We start from the raw sequence: 22,412 nt of genomic DNA on the forward strand, positions 1-22,412 counted from the left end.
TTTCCTTCCAGAGATTTCCGCAATTTGGCAAATTTTGATGTCCATAATTCTGATGTCTTAAATTCAACATGCTGCATTTCAAAATCGTCAATATCCATCCACCTAAAAAGATCCAGATTTAATTGGGTGATCAAGCAAGTCAGGCTTGATGAGGTATGAAAATATGGGTCCATGAATTTGGAAGTCTTGACTTCGTTAAGCAAACTCCACTTTGAGTGCTTCAATGTACTTCTGAAACTCATCTATATTCACTGTAAATCAATCTGAATGAGCCTTCACATTTGGGAAGTACTTGAACGTTTTGGCATTGATATCATGGCAAAATATGTCCAGTTTCAATGCAAATCCTTTCCAGTAGCCAAAAAGTTCAAGTACTGTTTGACCCTGTCCTTGTAAATGCAAGTTCAACTCATTTAAATGTGTCGTTATGTCTGTCAGAAACATCAGCTTCAACAGCCAGTCCTCATCATTCAATTCCGGAAAATGTTGTTCTTTTTCATCAAGAAACACCTTAATTGCTTCCAGACAAGAAACGAATCTATTCAAGACTTTGCCTCGGCTAAGCCAGCAAACATTGCTGTACAACAGGAGATCTGCATATTCATTCTCAATTTCTTGTAGAATAGACTTGAATTGCCTGTGAATCAATGAAGAGAGGGAAACTATAAAGTTGACTATCTTAACAACAGTTGCCATCACAGAGTGCAAGTCCAATGATGAGATCTTTGCACACAAACTCTCCTGGTGTATAATGCAATGGAAGTTTAATAGTCGATGTCCAGCGTGATTCTCAAGAAGTTTGACAAATCCTTTCTTTTTGCCAACCATTGCAGCAGCACCATCAGTTGTTACACAGAATAATTTATTCAACTTGATGTTCTGACTTTTGAAATAGCTTACAAATGCAGTCAGAATGTCCTCTGCTTTGGTTGTACCATGAAGAGCTAACAAGCAACACAACTCTTCACAAATACGATTATTTTCACAATATCGTGCGACTACAGCTAGACGTGACAAGTCATTCAAGTCAACGCTTTCATCAAGAGCGACACTAAATACAATAGCTTGATTTAATCCAGTCGTTTGTTTAACTGTTAAATTTTCAGCCAAATCAGTTATGCACCTCTCAATTTATCTTGCAGAAGCTGGTATTTCTCGAATCCGAGACAGTATAGTTTCTTTATTTGGTAAATCACTGAACAGAATTTCAGCACTGCTCAAAAAAGTTTCTTTGATGTACTCTCCATCTGTAAAAGGTTTGCCTTTCGAAGTCACACACTGAGCAATTTTGTAACTACATTCAGTAACTTTATTCTTCATTCCAACTGCTTGACTCAAAATACCAGTGTGTTTCTTGAAACCAGAAATAGCCCTTTTGATGGCTTCACTTTTCTCTTCAGAGGTTTTAAACTTGGATTGATGTTTGGTTTCACAGGGTCTTTGTACACTAGATGTACGACACACAACACTTTCACAACAGAAAGCACAAACAGCACAATCCTTTTGTTGTATAAATCCATATTCTTTTGTCCAATTTTCTTGAAATGGGCGTTGATCAAGTTTTTGCCTTTTTTCGGCCGTTTTAGGGGTACTGTATTTAATACAAGAACATAAGAAATAGCAATAAAACTATAAACGTTTAACACGTTGGCCGTGTCCCTAAGTAGCAGAAGCATGCAGTGACTGGTGTAGCGCTTTTATGCGCCACACTAATATAGCCTGCTGCTGGCCAGTGAAAGCGGACATGTGGCAACACCTAGCTAAGGCAAGAAATATTAAGAAAATGATATGGCGCTGTCCAGTGCATGCAGCAGCCATTATGCTGACGTATGTTGTTTTGATTTGCATTGAAAAAAATCTTTTTTTCCACTTATTACCTTTGGGGGGGGGGGTCTTCCGCGTGCCATTGAAAATCGCTCTGCGTGCAAAGTCTGCCATGCGTGCCGTAGGTTGCTGACCCCTACTGTACACCATATCTAGTACCTGATTTTCATACTCTATACCATATTTAGTACCTGATTCTCATACTCTATACCATATTTAGTACCTGATTCTCATACTCTATACCATATTTAGTACCTGATTTTCATACTCTATACCATATTTAGTACCCGATTTTCATACTCTATACCATATTTAGTACCTGATTCTCATACTCTATACCATATTTAGTACCTGATTCTCATACTCTATACCATATTTAGTACCTGATTTTCATACTCTATACCATATTTAGTACCTGATTTTCATACTCTATACCATATTTAGTACCTGATTTTCATACTCTATACCATATTTAGTACCTGATTCTCATACTCCGTACCATATTTAGTACCTGATTCTCATACTCCGTACCATATTTTGTACCTGATTCTCATACTCTATACCATATTTAGTACCTGATTTTCATACTCTATACCATATTTAGTACCTGATTTTCATACTCTATACCATATTTAGTACCTGATTTTCATACTCTATACCATATTTAGTACCTGATTCTCATACTCCGTACCATATTTAGTACCTGATTCTCATACTCCGTACCATATTTTGTACCTGATTTTCATACTCTATACCATATTTAGTACCTGATTTTCATACTCTATACCATATTTAGTACCTGATTCTCATACTCTATACCATATTTAGTACCTGATTCTCATACTCTATACCATATTTAGTACCTGATTTTCATACTCTATACCATATTTAGTACCCGATTTTCATACTCTATACCATATTTAGTACCTGATTCTCATACTCTATACCATATTTAGTACCTGATTCTCATACTCCGTACCATATTTTGTACCTGATTCTCATACTCTATACCATATTTAGTACCTGATTTTCATACTCTATACCATATTTAGTACCTGATTTTCATACTCTATACCATATTTAGTACCCGATTTTCATACTCTATACCATATTTAGTACCTGATTCTCATACTCCGTACCATATTTAGTACCTGATTCTCATACTCCGTACCATATTTTGTACCTGATTTTCATACTCTATACCATATTTAGTACCTGATTTTCATACTCTATACCATATTTAGTACCTGATTTTCATACTCTATACCATATTTAGTACCTGATTCTCATACTCTATACCATATTTAGTACCTGATTTTCATACTCTGTACCATATTTAGTACCCGATTTTCATACTCTATACCATATTTAGTACCTGATTCTCATACTCCGTACCATATTTAGTACCTGATTCTCATACTCCGTACCATATTTTGTACCTGATTTTCATACTCTATACCATATTTAGTACCTGATTTTCATACTCTATACCATATTTAGTACCTGATTTTCATACTCTATACCATATTTAGTACCTGATTTTCATACTCTATACCATATTTAGTACCTGATTTTCATACTCTATACCATATTTAGTACCTGATTTTCATACTCTATACCATATTTAGTACATGATTCTCATACTCTGATTTTCATACTCTATACCATATTTAGTACCCGATTTTCATACTCTATACCATATTTAGTACCTGATTCTCATACTCCGTACCATATTTAGTACCTGATTCTCATACTCCGTACCATATTTTGTACCTGATTTTCATACTCTGTACCATATTTAGTACCTGATTTTCATACTCTATACCATATTTAGTACCTGATTTTCATACTCTATACCATATTTAGTACCTGATTTTCATACTCTATACCATATTTAGTACCTGATTTTCATACTCTATACCATATTTAGTACATGATTCTCATACTCTATACCATATTTAGTACCTGATTTTCATACTCTATACCATATTTAGTACCTGATTTTCATACTCTATACCATATTTAGTACATGATTCTCATACTCTATACCATATTTAGTACCTGATTCTCATACTCTATACCATATTTAGTACATGATTCTCATACTCTATACCATATTTAGTACCTGATTCTCATACTCTATACCATATCTAGTAGCTGATTCTCATACTCTATACCATATTTAGTACCCGATTTTCATACTCTATACCATATTTAGTACCTGATTTTCATACTCTATACCATATTTAGTACATGATTCTCATACTCTATACCATATTTAGTACCTGATTCTCATACTCTATACCATATTTAGTACCTGATTCTCATACTCTATACCATATCTAGTACCTGATTCTCATACTCTATCTAATCTACAGTATACATCTATTACCTGTTTCTCATACTCTATCTACAGTATACATCTAGCACCCGATTCTCATACTCTATCTACAGCATATATATCTATTACCTGATTCTCATACTCTACACCATATCTATTACCTGATTATCATACTCTATCTATAATATACATCTAGTACCCGATTCTCATACTCTATCTACAGCATATATATCTATTACCTGATTTTCATACTCTATACCATATCTAGTACCTGATTCTCATACTCTATACCGTATCTATTACCTGACTTTCATACTCTATACCATATCTATTACCTGATTCTCATACTCTATACAATATCTAGTACCTGATTTTCATACTCAGCTATCTGGACTTGTAGGTAATCCACCTAGAATTGCTCACATAAAAATGAATAGTAATGATATACAGTAGTAGTGGTTAGTATAAGTTAAATTCTAAAGTCTAAAAGTATGGCTTTTCTGAATGATTCAAATATTATTAACATGTATTAAGTGTCACAAACTATTGATGTGCTGTCTATTTGGCATAGAATCAATACTTACCATTAATGCCTCAAATAGCTACATTTTTAATTTTTATTTTTCTGGCCATTGCCCACTGTAACACAACCTTCGACGTGATATGAGAGATTCCATAGGATTATAGTCAAACCTCTGACAGAATATGATTCCTTATGTTTCTTGTCAAAACCAGTTAATAGGAAATCATAGATGCCACTATCTGACATTGCCATGGTCAATGATGTTAAGGTTTAGTATTAACGCTTTCATGTTATTTTGCACATCTGTTGCTATATTGAACTGCATTTGTTATACATTATGTGCTTAGTTCAAAGGGATGCTTCACAATCATACATCCCAAGTATGGAACAAAATCCATCAAAGGGTCAAGAAAACATGAAAACTTGCTTAAACAACTTGAATGTGTTGACACTGCCACTGTTTTAAAAGTGACTGCTTGTCTCACTTTTTCAGCAACATAGGCAAAGTCCCATACTTTAACCAAACAATGGATGTTTGCACTCAAACTCCCCAAGTTGAACAAGAAACAGAATTGCTGATACTGCAAAACAAATGTGAAAATTATATGTAAACATGGATGAAAATTTCTTGTATATATTTCTTAGTGTAAAGAAGACCCTGGTGTTCAAGGTAATCACCAGGCAGAGGAATATTTCAAATAAAATGGAGGCATATATCTAGGGGACATTTACCTTGACAGATCGATTGGCAATTTTTTTTCTTTTATGTGCACATTCAGTTTCTCCTCTAGGGTTATTCAGTGATATTTCTATATAGGTGTGTGGCAGGATGTGGGAATGCCATTTGTGTTCAGGAAGAAAACAATTTAAATTTTGTAGAAAGAAGGAAACACAATCTTTAAAATCAGACAACCCACCCCCTTTAAAAAATATAAATTTTGCTTATGCCAGGTAGACTAAATGGAAACTCATCCTTAATTCAGTTCAGATTATTTCCCCTTAAAAAATGGATTCACCATACTATTAGTATAAGTAGACACTAAAGAATTAAAATGATGAGATATTGTCAATGTTAATATCATGTGTAAATACAATTCTGATAAATGGAAGTTGAATGATCACAGTTTGATTGTATACACCAGTACATAAGCACACACACACACAATCATGTACTGAACAATGCATCAACACTGTCATTGTTGTTGCTGTTGGTTTTAACACCATTTTTCAGCACAAGATAGGCTATACATAGTGGCCAGTATTAATGGAGGAAGAAACCGGGAAAACCCTGGAAAGAACCACCAACCCATGAGAAGCTACTGGCAAGCTTTCTCACATACCCACATGACATAAAAAATAACATGGAATTGCCAGCCTAAATATTAAATTGCTATATCTGCCATGTCTTTGAAATAACTACATTAGCTGTTTACTTTTTCCTTGAAATTTCTATGGTAATCAAAAATAAAGCATGCCGAGGGATGAGTAACTAAGAAAAACAACTTGTATCGCATGTGGATTATCGATTACAAGTGTCAGTAAAGGATTCATTTTAAAAAGTTGGTCATCTGATGAGTGTAATATTACCAAATGGAAAGTGAAAGTGATGTTAAAGCATGATCATTATTTTGAGTAGGAGATAAAGTTATATAATTTTTAGTTCATGAAGGTACCTTTTATTTAGTACAGTACGTTCTTTCAATCCACATGACAAATATAATGCAAAAATGTTCCTGAATGTCAAGTGAATATTATTTACCAATTTAGTTTGTTAAATTTTGACCCAATTGTCCTTTTTAATAAATTTATTAAAAAAATAAAAAAAATAAAAAACATTTTGTCACCAGAGAACATATACAAAATGTGTATTTTTACCAAGTTTAGCAATTAGGCCAAATATGTTAAATTACTAAAATTATTTCTGTAACTGCCCAAATGGCACTGAATCTTTTGGATGCAAAATTAAGCTTAAAGCCACATGAACAAACTCTGGACTCTGAAATTGCATTAAAAGCAATAATAATCCAAGGTTAAATGCCTGAAGATGTACCTGTACACAACATTAGTAACAAAAAAAGTGTTGGGCCAATTACTAAATGCAGGTTGTGAAAATGGTGTTTTTTCCCCATATCTTGCACTAGCAGTTACTACCTTCTGGATATCCATCATTGCGATTCAACCAAAATGCATATTATTATGCCAGCTTAGTTGCAAATGAGGTATCTGTGGTTGATATGATTGTGTTTACTGTACAATAAATACCTCTAGTTTTGTACATCCATTTAGTTTTAGGTCTAAATAAGTTAAATTTCTTCTTATTCATACTTTTGTCGCTTGTTTAACTTGTGCTTTATTATATATATAAGCCAGTAAAATATATCTCTAACTGCACTAATTGCTGTTAATAAAATCTAAACAAGTATCCCTGGTAGAACTTATATTTTTATCTGCACCAAACTGAAGGTGGAAGAGGTTTTGGCTTCAAAGGTTGTAAAATTTCCTCTTTACAGTGAACCTTTCATATTAATTTTAAGGTCATTATGAATATTGGCAACATGTTCAGTTTGATTACTGCAGTAGTGATTTCTCATTTGACTTTCAATCTATACAAATTTCATTAGATTTAAAAGTTACCTGTTTCGCAATAGAACCAAACTAGAATAAGGAAATACGTACAACACACTAACAGCATGTTAATAACAAAATTATATAAATTATTTTTAAGTACAAAATGAATTGTTAAGCAGAAATTTAATTATTCTGATCAACATGTCGTACTAAAATTTTATTTTTAAAGTTTTTCAGTAGACAAATTTAAAAACAAAGATAATTGCAACACATTTCAAAAACACATACTCTCTAATTATCAGTAACTGTTTCAGAGTTAGCTATAAGAGCTACAAGTAACACCAATAGTCAAAAGCTCTCATGCATAGTCTCTAATTGATAATATACAATTTATTAGAAAGATACCTTTTTTAACAAATGAAAGCCTGTAATGTAATAGAGCTTTCACAAACATGTTATAGCTCTGTATTGCTGCAATTGAATTGTATTAGTTGCATTAAAAGATTAATGGGGAGAAAAAATGTTACAAGGTTGTTTCATGTGCTGCTATAAACCAATTTTAAGTGAAAAAAATCAACTTTATCTCATTGCGTTTTTCTCAGTCCATAATTTGTTTTCCCCCATAAAAAGCAAAAAAACATTTCACTGACAGGGTAATGTTTCTTTTGAAACAAGAGTGCTAAAATAGCACTGGAGTTCCACAACATCCTGCCTGACCATTGTCAACTTTAAAAAATGTCACTCCTTGGCTGGTGCTTGATGACAGATTCACCAAACTGTGAGGAACACATTAATAATAACAAGCATAGGGACTGACTTTAAAAAATGTCACTCCTTGGCTGGTGCTTGATGATAGATTCACCAAACTGTGATGAACACATTAATATTTTCCAAAAAAAACCAATTCATTTATGGCATGAACAGCCTTGAATAATTGTAGATGAATTCGACACATTTAAAAATTGTTGTATTCTAAAATAATGTTTCATTTTCTAAGTCTATCGATAAAGTTACAGAAGAACATTTTCAAGCTTGCACATCTTGTTTTGTATTATGTCAGTATATGTATAATACTATTTTTACTAATAAAATTGAATTATAGCATGCATGTCAGTATATTCTTCGTACTTCATCGTGCATGGATGTTGTACATGTGATTAATATGGTGTTATTTGAAAACGCTGGTCATAATTGTTAGACTTCAAGGTTATCTTTTTCAAAAAATTTTTATTGCTGTATGTGTCTCATACAGTTATTCAATTTGTTACATTTAATGCAACTGTTTACTTGATACAAACTTGCTCAGATCTAAGAAACAAATGCAAAAATGACAATTCTCTAACATGAATATCTTATGTGCTGAGATAAGATAGGGCTTTCTACGTTCTATTTGTATGCTGCTTTCAATAACTTGTTTTAAGGAGGTTTTGGAGATAATATGGACATTATGGAAATAAATTAATAAACAGTACAACAAGCACTTTTATGAAATATCATTTATTGAAAGAACATCAAAGTAACACTGCTTGATACAGAACTGTTTCCACATGTGTATATGACAACAGGTACATGTAATTGATCTGCAGGGATATACGTTTTAGCTAAGCAGTTCTTCTGAAAGTATAACCAAGAAATGTAAAACCTTGTATTCTTTTCTATGCTACATGTGTTCATATGTATTCTTAACTAGGCCATAAGAAATGTTACCACTGTACAGTTCATACAAGTAAACGGTTGAAATTGACACCTGCATAGTTGTGTGTTTAAAGCACTGTGGTTTCTCCCATCTATTTATATATCAATTCACAGAACAAATAAAATAAAATCACTAAGGAGTGCCATTAAACCTAATATGGCCACAATAAAATCCATGATGGATTTCCACCAGACTAAGTGGATGTCCACTGAACTTGGGGAAATCCATCATATATAAAATATATCTGAACTGAATAAAAAATACATCACTTTAAATTTTGAATTATTATTTACATATAGTTTACAAAAATAATAAATAAACAAGTAAAATGGGGCACATGGCACTGGTAGCTACTAGATGGGCACTGCATCTTTGATGTAGTTGCACATTTGATGCTTCTATAACTTTTGTACCTATTTATGGATTGAAAAACAAAATACAAAAAATACTCCTGCATAACATTTAGAAGTCTGAAAACTCCATGGTAAAAAAAGAAATCATGACTATGAACCATATGCTATTGTGCAGAACCAGGTTTTCTTCTTTCAGTTACATTTGTTCTGACCTTTGACCTTTTGCCACCAGACTTCAAACTATCTCTAAATTTTGGTAATGGTGGAGATGTCTATTTTTTGTTCATAAACAAAAATGGGCACTGACAGATGACTGGAGAGATGGAAGTCACAACATGAAATACAAATATGATCCACTGGAAAAAAGATTTCCAAGAGTAAACCACTGAAACTGGGGACTGCAGTGGCCTAGTGGTTAAAGCGTCCACCTAGGAAGTGGGAGGCTGCAGGTTCGAACCCTCGGCCCAGTCATATCAAAGACTTACAAAAATGGTACTAACAACTGCCTCGCTTGGCACTCGGCATTAAGAGGTTAGTGTTGGGGCTGGTCAACCTGATGTCGGGATAATGTGACTGGGTGGGACATCATGCTACATGTCTGCGGCATGATGCCCCAGTGCTAGACATCACTATAAACTGTCACACTGCAGACATCATAGCAATATGACTGATAAATTGATAAAACTATGTTAAAAGTCTAAATTACACACACAGAAATTGGGATATCTGCAAGATTTAAGATTTTGATACATTTTACATTGCTATTAAAGTCTATTAACATTGTATCAGTATTACAGATTTAATGTACTTTTCCGATGGAAACTAATGATCAAACTATGACACTTTAACAAGTGTAGAAGTAGAATAATGAAAAAGTACTGTTCATATACTGCACAAAGTCCACCATAAATAATTACTGTTTCAAAACAATGACATGCAACTGTGAAAAGTGTAAATTTGTTTGACATCCCCTCTTGGCAAATCTATACTGTTCTGTTCGAAGAAAAAAATCTTTTATAAAACAAAGGCAAACTGTCATAATTAACAAATTTTATGCAGCACTCCATTTTGTGGGACATACTGGTAGCAAAAATATTTTTGAGGTATTTATTCAATGGTACTTTGTTCTACTTTACCTAAATATGTTATATGGTACATGTTTCAAAGAATGTAAGAAAAATGAAGCTCAATCCTGAACGACCATTTTACGAAATGTCATATTGATGCGAACATTTGGCAGACCTTTCCTAATTGGTAAAGAATGATACCAGTATACATTTGTTGGATGTTTCATCAATAATAGACTTCCATGTTCAAGTAAAATTTTAATGGGTGCCATCTTCCTTTTTGCATTCTTTCCCCTTGCCTCAGCATGCTTGAAGATAAAATCACGAGCTTGGCCCAGAGAAAGGGAGGCAATTGGATACCCTCTCACCAAGTCTTTTTCATCATCACGATGTTCTCCAATGTGGTCATTTCCATCCTTGTACCTGCAAATACAATGATCCTTATAGCTATCCAAGGAATTCAAAATTCAAAGTCCTCATTAATGTTTGATTTTTGATGATTAATCAAATTTCAGGAATGATTTTGCTGTTGACAGAGAAAATACTGTATACACCTTACCTTTCCTGCCATGTAAATCAACTTTGCATTATTGTTTGAAAGCCTGAATGATGCTATCAAGTCATTAATATTTCCATCATCAAAACTATAAATTAAATAACAGTTTTCTGAACAATCAAAATTAATATCTCGGAGAAATATCCCTAATTTTTTCCCACTTTCAACAACATTTTCAAAAACATCTGATTTTACAAGATGGATACTATAGTGGCCATACTGGACATCAGATCTGCAAGATGGATACTATAGTAGACATCAGATTTGCAAAATGGATACAAAAGTGGCCATACTGGACATCAGATTTGCAAGATGGATACTAAAGTGGCCATACTGAACATCAGATTTGCAAGACGAATACTATAGTGGCCATACCGGACATCAGATTTGCACCATTTTATCTGGGACTAACCAGACATCAGAATAAATGTTTTGGTGAAAAACGCATGACATTATTAATTTTTATTCATAAGAAATGATAACATGTATTAACACCAGATTGAAACATCAACTAGACTCCAAATGAAGTCTCTGAGTGAAAGCCTCATGTTAACATGACATTCATGCAGGAGGAGTAGAGATAACAAGAATTTCATGAAGGCCACTGTGGGTAGCTATATTAGACACCAGATTGGCACCATTTTCATTCAGGACCAACTCGACATCATAAGAAGTCTTTTTTGTGAAAACCCCATCATGACATGGCTAATGTTTCAGAAGAAGTAGCGATAACAAGATTTTCAGATTGGTACCATTTTCATCAAGGACCAACTATAACTAAAGTTTCTTGGCAATCCTCCAAGTAACAAGAGTAACGATAAAAAAAAAACTTGCACTAACAGACAGATGATGAACAGATCATCCCATAATCTCTTCCAGTCTTTGACCTAATGAGGTGAAAATTACCAAATTAACACATATAGCTCTAGCAGCCTCAGTTGAAGATGTGACTTATTTTGTTAATTTATTTTATTTTATTTCTAAAAGATATATAAAGACCCTCAATTTTACTACCAGATATATAAATTGTGGATGATTTTATGGTGATGTTCCTTTTCATTTTCATCAATTCCAACTCTGCTCTAAACTATTTCTCTATGGCTTCAGGGATGGAGAATTGGCCAAATGCACCATCTTGCATGTCATATAAGGCCGTAAGCAAAATGGGCCAAATGCACCATCTTGCATGCCATAATAGGCCATAAGCAGAATGGGCCAAATGCACCATCTTGCATGTCATAACGGGCAAGTAAGCAGAAGCTGCAGTGACTCAGTGGTGAATGTAGCAACCAACAGTGTGTAAGTTTGAATCCTACCAATAGATCAGCCTAGGTCAACTAGTCTGGTGTGACCTTGGTCAATGAAGTTTACTCCAATAGTCTTTGTACTAATTGGCCTACGTGCGCTTCTGTGTTGTAAAACACCAGACCAATCAATCAGTCTGAGCTATAATACACAGTTGCTTGCCCTGCAAACAGACCTGTTGTCTCAACAGGAAATACTTCCAACATCAGCTCCTCCGCATTCTACTGGATACAATTTGAACTAAAATGTGTTAACGACTTGTTTGTTTATGTCTTCATAATAAGCTTAAAACACTTTCCTAAAGATATTCTTTTGAAAAAGACAACATTTTTGCAGTGTTTGATACCCTGCCCCATTTATCACAGATGCACATTTAAAAATTTGTCATTTGCATATAACAATTAACATCATTTTTGTTGGGCAGTTTATAGTCTTGTTTTTCATTTGGCACAGCCTATCTTGGTAGGTACAGGTCACAGGCAGTATGTCATTTTTGAATCACCCATCGTCAGGTTCTGTTACATGAATTTCCTTATCTCTTGAACATTCTGTGCTAAACTCAAGCCCCCAATAGTTGATAAATTGAACTGTTTAATGCACAAACATGAGATTGAAAATTGTGATGGGGATTTTGTTTGGCAAATCTGGTGTAAATATGAGTTGTTTTTTCATTGCTTTTGTTAACCTATATACACCATTATACAGAGAATAACTAAACTTTGGAGGACCCTATCAGTTTGGAGTAGGATAATCTCTCTTTGGTTTGTTCAAGATGCAACACTGCCTGCAGTAATCACACTGTCCATCAACAATTTGGTTTCCACAAGATAACTTTACTGGGAATTATTGGATTTTAGCTAAATTTGGGACGCAACTTTATGTTGATGTGGTTTAAAAATATTACATTTCCAGCCATCTTTGTTATTATTTAGAGGAGTTATTGTCCCTGACTGATATCCGATGAATATTCATTTCTACAGCTGAACTTGCCCAAAGACTCTTATATTCAACCAAATTTTGCATGATGAGACCTTGCATTAGTCAAATTTCCATCTTTCTATGATATCTTTTACAAGAGGTACACATATACTAATGAATACCCATCCAAAATTTGGTTTTTGCAGCATAACTTTACATAAGTTTGTTGTGTGGGAATTTATAATGATGAGACACTGAAAAACTTCAATTTCCAGCTTTCCATGACATCATGTGTAGTATTTGTTCCCCTCCTTGCCTGCCTTCCTGACCAATTTCCACATATTACCTTTACCGATGTCTTTGGTTTTATAAAAAGAATGATAGGTGGCTTTATACCGACAAGACCTTGAAACAGATACAATTACTGCAGTTGAAGACAACTTGCAGTTAACTTGTTGATTTGTATTCTCTCAGTCTCTCTCCTTCCTGCTCTTCAGCTTCAAAGATGCAAAATATTCTTCATTAAATAAGACAAGTACATTATCTGATCATGATTGTTAGTGATGTTTGTATACCACTGTTTAAAAGATATTGTTTCATTATCCTGTAATGTAAAAATGTTAACTTTAGACAACCCTAGCTATGTCCCCCCTCTAAGGAGACTAACTGGTTTTGTGTTTGTCAGTCCACCACTTTCTTGCAGGTAACATTGCTAAAAAAAAACTACTGAACCAAACTGCGACTATCTTTCATATTTAAATATTGTGCCCTGATTTTTCCACAGTTGTGAAAATTCTTTTATGGTGAATCAAAAATTACTTGTAACAGATACAAAAGAACTGGCATGGATATTTAGTTACATTTTAATATGTAGAGAACCTAATGTGATTTCAATGCAAATACAGCAATTATTCACAGATTTTTAATATTCTGTATGTGGACAGTTTTGATAAAATGCTTGTCAGCAGAATTAGGCAAATGTCACATGTGTTAGACATGTCACATGTGTTAGACAAATACAATTTTGTTGATTTTTAAAACCTTTCAGACAAAAGCCTTGAAAGCCTGATTAGGTAAAAAAATCCCTGACGTAGATAAATGAAACTTAATAGGCTTTTTTATATTAGTAGGTAGATAAATAGCGAATTAGTTTTTCAGGCCATTTATACAATTAACATCATTATTTTTTTGTTATTTTATACAATTGTGGACTTTTAATTTTTTATTTTACACACTGTGGACTTGCAAGCACAATTTAGCAAAATGTATTCAGGGTAGAGAAATAAAAAAATTCTGCATGCATGTGTGTAGACACATGTAAAGAACTGGACTAAATTTTTAAATCCCTTTAGAGAGTGTAAAGAAATTATTTTGGAGTATTGTATTCATTTGACCCTTTTAACATCTGAACTAATGTCATAACTGATATGAAAGTCTACATCAGAAAACAAATGTTTCTGTTGCAAGAGATATTTTTCTCACAATTTTCTTTGTTTTCAAAGTTGTTCTTACTTTCTGAGTAGCTAAATGTCAAACTGAAACAGCAATGTTAAGAAAAAAATTTTACTGTCCATTATTTTTTAATGCAGGGTAAGACATTTTACTGTACCACCATCATTCTGATTGCAGGACAAGACTAATCAGGCAAACATGAGTACAGTCTGCTACAAATTTCAATTTTATCTTTCAAAAGAATTTTATTTAAATACTCAACACAAATTCAAATCACAAATCAAATTGTGGTGGACAGTCTGCATAACAGTGATACCTGCTTGGGAATTTAGCTGATAAGAAAGTTAGAACTTTGAAAACTAAATCAATTTGGGAGAACAATGTTTCATCCAACAAAATCTTTCAGTTATGATGACTAGACAACTTAATGTTACATTGAATTCTCTTGAACACACTTCAGTTAAAATACATGTATTCTTCATTAAATGAAAAGTATATTATCTGATCGTAACTGTTAGTACTTACAAATATCATCTTTTTTTTAAATCCGTACAAGTCAGTATAACAGAGTTTAACAAGACTTATTTGTGTTAACTTTGTGAACAGCCCCCACTTCTTATAAATGGAAAAAGTTAGAAGTCAACAAAACTAGTTCATTTGTTCATTCATTATTATTTCTTCATCCCCGACATTATCCAGTTAAGGAAAGTATTAAAGGTGATATATTCATCTTGTACAATTAGAATGATACAGTTAGTTTCATTTTTGTTTCACTACAGTTATACCTGTTTATATATGTATGATTGCATGTCTAATTCAAGTTAAAACTTGGATGTTGTGAGAGAGTTTGCAAACAAAAGCAGGTTTCTATTTTAAAAATGCACATTTTTGATGCCAAGATGCTGCTGATTCAGTTAAGTGAACCTTGAAAAAAAGTACATTTCATCTAGGAAAAGACTGGGAATTTTTTGATTTCAAGACCTGTTGGAACTCTGTGAGTGCCATTTACAGTTCACTAACTGCTGATATTTATTTTTATTACCTGAATTCAAACCCAGTATGTATGTATGTATTGTATGTATGTATGTATGTATGTATGTATGTATGTATACTTTATATTATGAGCCTTACCTTTGTGACCTAGGGTAAAGTTTTGGCCTATCTGACTAATGTCATGTTTTGCTTTCCTGACTTTAATCATGATTATAAAAGGTAAACAAGATGTTCCTTAAAATTTAAGTTCAAGGCCTAAACTTGTTTACAAATTTGATGGAATTTTCCATTTGAAATGGCCAGCATCCTAGTCATTGTATTGCATCTTAAGTGAAAATAGTACATAGGTTTTGTAAAAACAAAGTCTTCATTCCTGTTTTATGCTCTGTATGTGGATTTATTTTTTTATGTTCAGATATAATTTGAGAGGAATAATTTATTTAAATGAAATTCACAATACTGTCTTTTGAATTTTCAGTTTTGTTTTTGAGGGAAATAAATTATCTGTCGAATTTTACTAAAACTGGTTGGTTTCACTTTCTGTTTTAGACTTAGAATCATATCGGTATGTATGGGATTCAATGGCACATGAACGTAATCCCTGCTATATAGTGCCATATAAAAGAATGTTCCAAAATATATAAGGGAAAAATTGGGAAAAACTTTAGGCAGATAAATCTTTGCACATAAATGTACATATGTAGTCATTTAAGATAAAACCCAACAATATTAAAAATGTTTAAAGAAAAACAATTCCAAACAGATTAAAAATATTTCTGACAAAAGAAAATACATTTGTGAATGATGCAAAAGTTCTGTGAAAAATATGGGTTGCAGGTCTAAATCCTATCAAAACCAGAAAAAGTTTACTTTTGTGCTCTGTCCACTCATTGGCCAAGGGACATTACTCACAAAGCCTCTGTAATAAATACTCTTTTTGTGATGTGGCATAAAAACCAATGAATTAATGCATCAATGAATGAAACAAATCAATTAATCTCCTACACATACTACAAGACTAAAAGGTTTAGACTTTCAATGCCGGTCAGGAAAAGACCCGAGTGACATCTGCTGCTTTTCTCCGAGAATTATGGTTATGAGAAATATTTATCTGTAATACACAATAGTGCCTTTCCTCACTTCATACCTATTGATGAGGACAAAATTAAATCTGTAACCTGTCGCAGCTGTGATTCTGTCATGTATTTGCTCCAGGAATGGAATCCATGGTCGAGCTGGCAGTGTTTTGTTAGAAAAGGTGTACGATAGGCCTGCATCACCATGGGCTACCTGCACATGTATGAAAGACATCTTCATCATATGAACTGAAATCAGATTTGACAAAATACACGTTTCTATATTGAATACTGAGGATTTTTTTCTTTTATCCCAAGAGAACTAATAAGACGAAAAGAATTACTTCTTTTTTCTACAAATCAAAGGAGCTTATTTTAAAATCCACCACCTTCAAATTATCAGTTCTGTACAGTGCAGCCATGCTAACTCTATTGTTTATGTCAAGCTCCTTACTAAAACTATGTATTATATATCATATAGGTAATTTAAAGAATATAGCTAGAGCAATTTGCTTTTCAAAGAAAAAACTTGGATTATCACTGGTTTTAGAAGAAATGGCAGTGATTATATACTAATATGATGCTGCCAATGGCTGCTATTTGTGATTATCAAAAAGGTCTACACTGTACATTCCTCAACATTTTTTAACTTTGAGATATGATTGGTGATTTATACATGGTTGAAATCTGGAGCCCAGCAACCAGAATGTTGAGTCTGGGCTACAATGTGTCAAATTCAAGTAGCCTTGTGAGTTACTGCATAATAACTTGACTTTTTTCTCATTTTTTGAAAGTATCATTTTTTCCAGAACAAAATACATGTAATTATTAATTACTCATTACAAGGATAAAGGAAATGTTACCCTTAAAGCTCAGTTTTATATTAAAATGTCTTTTGACAACTGTAGATTCAACTGGAATATACAATATTTGTATATACTTTTATATAAGCTGAATCCAACTGCAAACAGCAAAGACCCAGACATGCCATGGCATATTGTGTTAACAGATCTGACATTGCACAAAGTGCTGACAGGTCTGGGTCAATGTGTTTTGTTTTGGACCCATCAGTAGAACAAACAATACAGACCCTCATTTATGAGACTCTTCTGTAGCTGCAGATCAGGATCTATTTTAATTTTTTAGTTTTGCAGTGGGATTCAACTTATTGGTCTGTAAAGATCCAAGTACTTTCACTGTTATCCCACAAGGAAAAATCAGACTGAAATTTGTCCAACCCTGCTATGCATATGAGAATATGCTGACTCAGCAGGAAGGTCCTAAACAAGTACTTATCCAAATTCAAAAGAAGTGAAGAACTTTTTCTTCCCAATTAGCAGGAAATTATGAGTAATGGTATCTCTTAACTGCTCCCTATTAATAAATTCTAACTTATACCAATTTCTTTCTTCTCTATAAAGTAGATCCTTTCTTGAAAGACCACCACTTCCGCTAAAAAAAACAATGGTCTCTCAAGACAGATGGTCTCTGACAACAGGTCATAACACTATATAATCAATAAATATGTGCATGGAGATCCTAGTCTCTCAAAAATGGTGATCTCTCATGGCAATGGTCTCTCAGGATATGCTTTACTGTAAATCTACATAGGCAGCTTTGGTTCTGGTTTCTACTAAAATTTTCCAGTTTATTTGTATTTGATACTGACAGCTATCAAGTTGAATCACAGAGTCTATTCTTGATATAACCCAGAATTCTGCAAGACTTAACGTAATAATACTGCTACTACCATTAATAATACAATTTTGCTATTAAAAAGCATAGTTCAAATAGCACATGTATGAATATCCAGAGTTTGCACAATGCAGGGTTCCAAACTAATGCTAACCTGCTACCCTGTGTTTAGTGATTTTGTCCAGATGCAAATGGACAGGTGTCAAGTCAACCATCCACTCATCAGGTCATTTAGTGTGATTGCTGTCAAAACAAATTTGTGCATATGGAACTAGTCTGGTGTACTGCCCCCACCCCCACCCCGAGCAATGATTTGATTACTCAAAATAAATGGTATATGATCTCTGGCTAGTATAGACCAATTGATTAACAAAGTTGCTGATAAATACTCAATACAATTTGTGGTGATGACTGTAAACATATGGAATTAAATATCAAATATACTGTAGTATGATAGACAAGGTCCAGTGTCAGAGTGGGTTTCATGCATCTGTTTACTCAAATCCAATCAAATATATCATTTTCAATATCAAAAGTCCATTTATATTGTGTTATTTGTGTATGTAAATCAACATTTACCTATATTTTTTCAAATATTATATAATCTGTAACTTTCTGCATTTTACTGTTTGATGATGAATGTAGTTCTTAAATGATATATAGTTTGAACCTTTAATCTTTTAGCATTAAATTTTGTATCTTTGCCTGTCTTTGCCCTTTCTTATTCCTTCTTTCAAAATTAACCATAAATTTTATTTATATAAAGTATAAAGAGTCACATGGAAATTTTATTTATATGAAATATAAAGCGTCTCATAGAAAATAAGGTTGCATTGAAATTCTTTACTAACCATTACAAAAACATTCTATGAAAGTTCAGGTTTTCATCCAGAAAACTACATTTTAATCGAATTAACTGTAAAAACATGTTATTAAGTGTATAATGAATAGATGTCCAAAATATTATGAAGTCAATTCATTTTCTTAGACTCAGAACTAAGATCACATTTTTTATCCTTATTGATTTAGAGTTTTATTTAATTATTTTAATGAGGTTCTAACATCACTTGATCAAAAGAAAGAAGAAAACTCAGTCAAAACTTGAATAAAATGTCAATATCGTTCAACTAAAGATTTTATGAACTTCAATTATTATTATTACAGTATTATTATTATTATTATTATTATTATTATAAACTAATAAAACTATTATTTATTACTTGTTTTTGCTTTCAAACCAAAAAAAGAAAAAGAAATAAAGGTTCATGAAAACAATGTATCCTTCCATTTTAGTCTTACATATACCATTTCAACTGTTGATTAGATATGTCATGTGCTTGTAGTAAGTAAGGTAACAGAAGATCTCGGCCCATGATGGAGTTGGTCCATAGCGGAGACGGTCCAAAACAAAGTCGACCCATTACAGATTCAGTCCATATAAATTTAATTAAGAAATTTTCCCATAACATACTCGGACCATTACGGAGACAACTCACAACAAAATTGGCCTTACCTTTGATCTTGTATGCTTTCATAAAACAATGTTAGTTTCTGAACCAATTCTGTTTTGTTTGTGATCTTGTATGGTTTTGTAACACAGGTTGTTACTGAGCAAGAAATGTTTAAACAAAGTCTGCATTACCCTTTGATTTTGTATGGCTTTATAATACTTGTTGTTTGAGCAGTAAATAACCAACAATGTCCGTTTTGGAGAGAAGTTTGTATATTAGGTGATCTTGTACAGGTTTGTCACACCTATTGTTATTGAACAAGAAATATTTAATCCAAACATGTTATTTACTAACTAATTAGTTAATCAATAATGAGTTTGTACTACAGGTACATGTATGTTACAATCATCAAATTTTGTTACCCATATTTCGTTCACAGTGATCATTACAATATCTTCTGTTCAATGATATATTTTATCATAACTAAAAATGTAGAGAAAACTATTTGAAAGCTTCCTTGAAATTCAGCATTTGGTCAAAACGAATTGAAACCTTTTTGTCTTTATTTTATCAATTGAATGATAACTAGTAGTATCAATTGGTCAAGGAAAGATGTACCTCTAAACACTAACTAGTATCAATTGGTCAACGAAAGATGGTCAAGGAAAGATAACTAGTACCTCTAAACACTATACGTCAGAATAACTTACATAATCCATTCATTAAAACATTTTGTTGATTATATTTGATATTTAAATTTTGTGAAACTTTTTTAAGTTTTGATAGGATTAATAGTTAAAGATTAATGAAGCAGAACAAATCCATACAGTAATAAATACAATTTTGCTTGCTACAAATCCCTACAGTAATAAATACAATTTTGCTTTCTACAAATCAATATAGTAATAAATAGTTTCGCTTGCTACAAATCAATACAGTGATACATTCCACTTTTCCTTCGTAATGTTAAAAACATAATGTCTTCACTAAAAATGTTGGTGACGTGAAAAACAGATTGAGAGAAGGAACAAGACAGGACATAGATGGGCAAAGATACAACAGTTTATACTAGAAACATAAATATACAAGAGTTTGAAATATTTTCTTTCTGAGATTATCTTATTATTAAAAATATAATATCTAATTAAGTCAAATAACACTATGGTCTTACAAGGAAAAGGGCATTTTAAAATTTAATCTTAGAATAATGGAAAATATTTACTGTTGATAAAAAAAATGTACCATATAGTGACAGAAAGTGTGACTGTAATCAGATTTGCACCTGTCAATACATGTTTACAATCATAAGTAGTAGAATAGACACATGCTATTGTAAAACTCAATCAACAATTGACAGCTGCAAGACATGGGGCAGTTTCAGAAGTTTCTTATGCAGTATAAAATTTAATTATTTTGGTGATTTTTAATCACAATATTCATATAATGACCACTGAAAGAGGCGTCCAAAATTGAATATAAAAAAACAAATGAAAGGACTGCTGAACAAAGAACATTACTATTATATCAATATTACTATTATATAAATGGTGGACCGAAAGCCTGACCAAACATATTTAATGGGCCGAGTATGCAATAGGACGAGTTCTTTATGTGGACCGAGTATGTTATGGGCCGATTTGGGTAAACCGAGTTCGTTATGGGCCGGGTTAGATAAAGGACCGACTCTGCTATGGGCCGAATAGTCCCGTAATCGTTAGTAATAGTGGATGTAATTACGCCAACAACAAAGGCAGTGGAGAATTAAAATGTTTACATTCATCAATTAACGATTAAAAACGAGTCTACGTATATAAATATACCTCCAAAGATATATTTAATGTGTACATTTTGAGTGTATTTTGAATGTTTTTGAGTCATGGGAATACTCGGAGGTAATTTTGTCACTTAATACGATTTATTTTCCTTCAGGTTATTGCCTCCTTTTTAAATTAAGCTTGCGTCAGCCACCTATGGACTATATCACCAAAATAAACTAACTGACAACATGAACTCAAACCTGTTTTCTTGGTATATCGTGCCATTTCCCAAATATGTTGACCTTTGCTAGATGGCCGGTGTTGTATGTGAGGGTTTTCTCACTTATTGCGAGCAGGTCGTCAGCTTCATTTATTGAGAACAAACGTGTATAATCGCAGTTTAAATTTTCTGCACGAATTTCTCGCCAGACGATTTCACATTTTAATTTTGGTACACCAGTTTCTGATTCAAGTTCGTTTTTTACAGATGCACTCTGAACTGCAGGATCTGGATCTGAAATCTCCTTAAAACGCTTTTCATTTAGTACTAGGCCTACATTATTCGATTCTGCAGTTTCTTCTTCTGCCTTTCGTTTTAGTAAGAATCTGTCCATGGCATCACTAGTTCGTGTCACTTTATTGACAAACTCCCTGCTCAATGTAAAATAATTTTACCGCCCCGTATATTTTACAACTATCTCGCGCGGTTTATTTATGACAACAATTGTTTCCATACGGGAAACATCCGAGATGCTCCAAATTAAGGCTCAGGCTGAATTCGTCAAAATTCTCAGTCCGGGTAAGTGCACACACGTACACACATACACACATACACAC

At 33.0% G+C, this 22,412-nt stretch overlaps 2 protein-coding genes across 2 annotated transcripts; both read right to left on the bottom strand.

Annotated features, from left to right (window-relative positions):
• Window positions 1-258: 258 nt before the first annotated feature.
• Window positions 259-4,940, bottom strand: LOC149777547 (general transcription factor II-I repeat domain-containing protein 2-like). The gene is made up of 2 exons (XM_089941402.1): window positions 4,859-4,940; window positions 259-944 (listed from the first exon to the last, which is right to left on the bottom strand). The coding sequence occupies exons 1-2, from the start codon at window positions 4,938-4,940 to the stop codon at window positions 259-261; spliced, it is 768 nt and encodes a 255-aa protein (XP_089797528.1).
• Window positions 4,941-8,734: 3,794 nt separating this feature from the next.
• Window positions 8,735-22,291, bottom strand: LOC149777548 (DNA oxidative demethylase ALKBH2-like). Its single transcript, XM_089942148.1, has 3 exons — window positions 21,836-22,291; window positions 16,744-16,886; window positions 8,735-10,795 (listed from the first exon to the last, which is right to left on the bottom strand). The coding sequence occupies exons 1-3, from the start codon at window positions 22,187-22,189 to the stop codon at window positions 10,492-10,494; spliced, it is 801 nt and encodes a 266-aa protein (XP_089798274.1). The 5' UTR covers window positions 22,190-22,291; the 3' UTR covers window positions 8,735-10,491.
• Window positions 22,292-22,412: the final 121 nt, after the last annotated feature.

This window comes from Sinohyriopsis cumingii, chromosome 18 (assembly GCF_028554795.1).
Source record: "Sinohyriopsis cumingii isolate HCF-2022 chromosome 18, ASM2855479v2, whole genome shotgun sequence".
Classification (NCBI taxonomy): Eukaryota; Metazoa; Mollusca; class Bivalvia; order Unionida; family Unionidae; genus Sinohyriopsis; species Sinohyriopsis cumingii.

Coding starts and splice junctions, on each gene's coding strand:
- LOC149777547 (XM_089941402.1), bottom strand. CDS start 4,940: ATGGCAATGTCAGATAGTGGCATCTATGATTTCCTATTAACTGGTTTT. Junction 945..4,858: donor GGAATCATATTCTGTCAGAG/GTTTGACTATAA, acceptor GTTGCTTGTTAG/CTCTTCATGGTACAACCAAA.
- LOC149777548 (XM_089942148.1), bottom strand. CDS start 22,189: ATGGACAGATTCTTACTAAAACGAAAGGCAGAAGAAGAAACTGCAGAA. Junction 16,887..21,835: donor ACGATATACCAAGAAAACAG/GTTTGAGTTCAT, acceptor ATACATGTGCAG/GTAGCCCATGGTGATGCAGG. Junction 10,796..16,743: donor AATTTTGTCCTCATCAATAG/GTATGAAGTGAG, acceptor TTGTATTTGCAG/GTACAAGGATGGAAATGACC.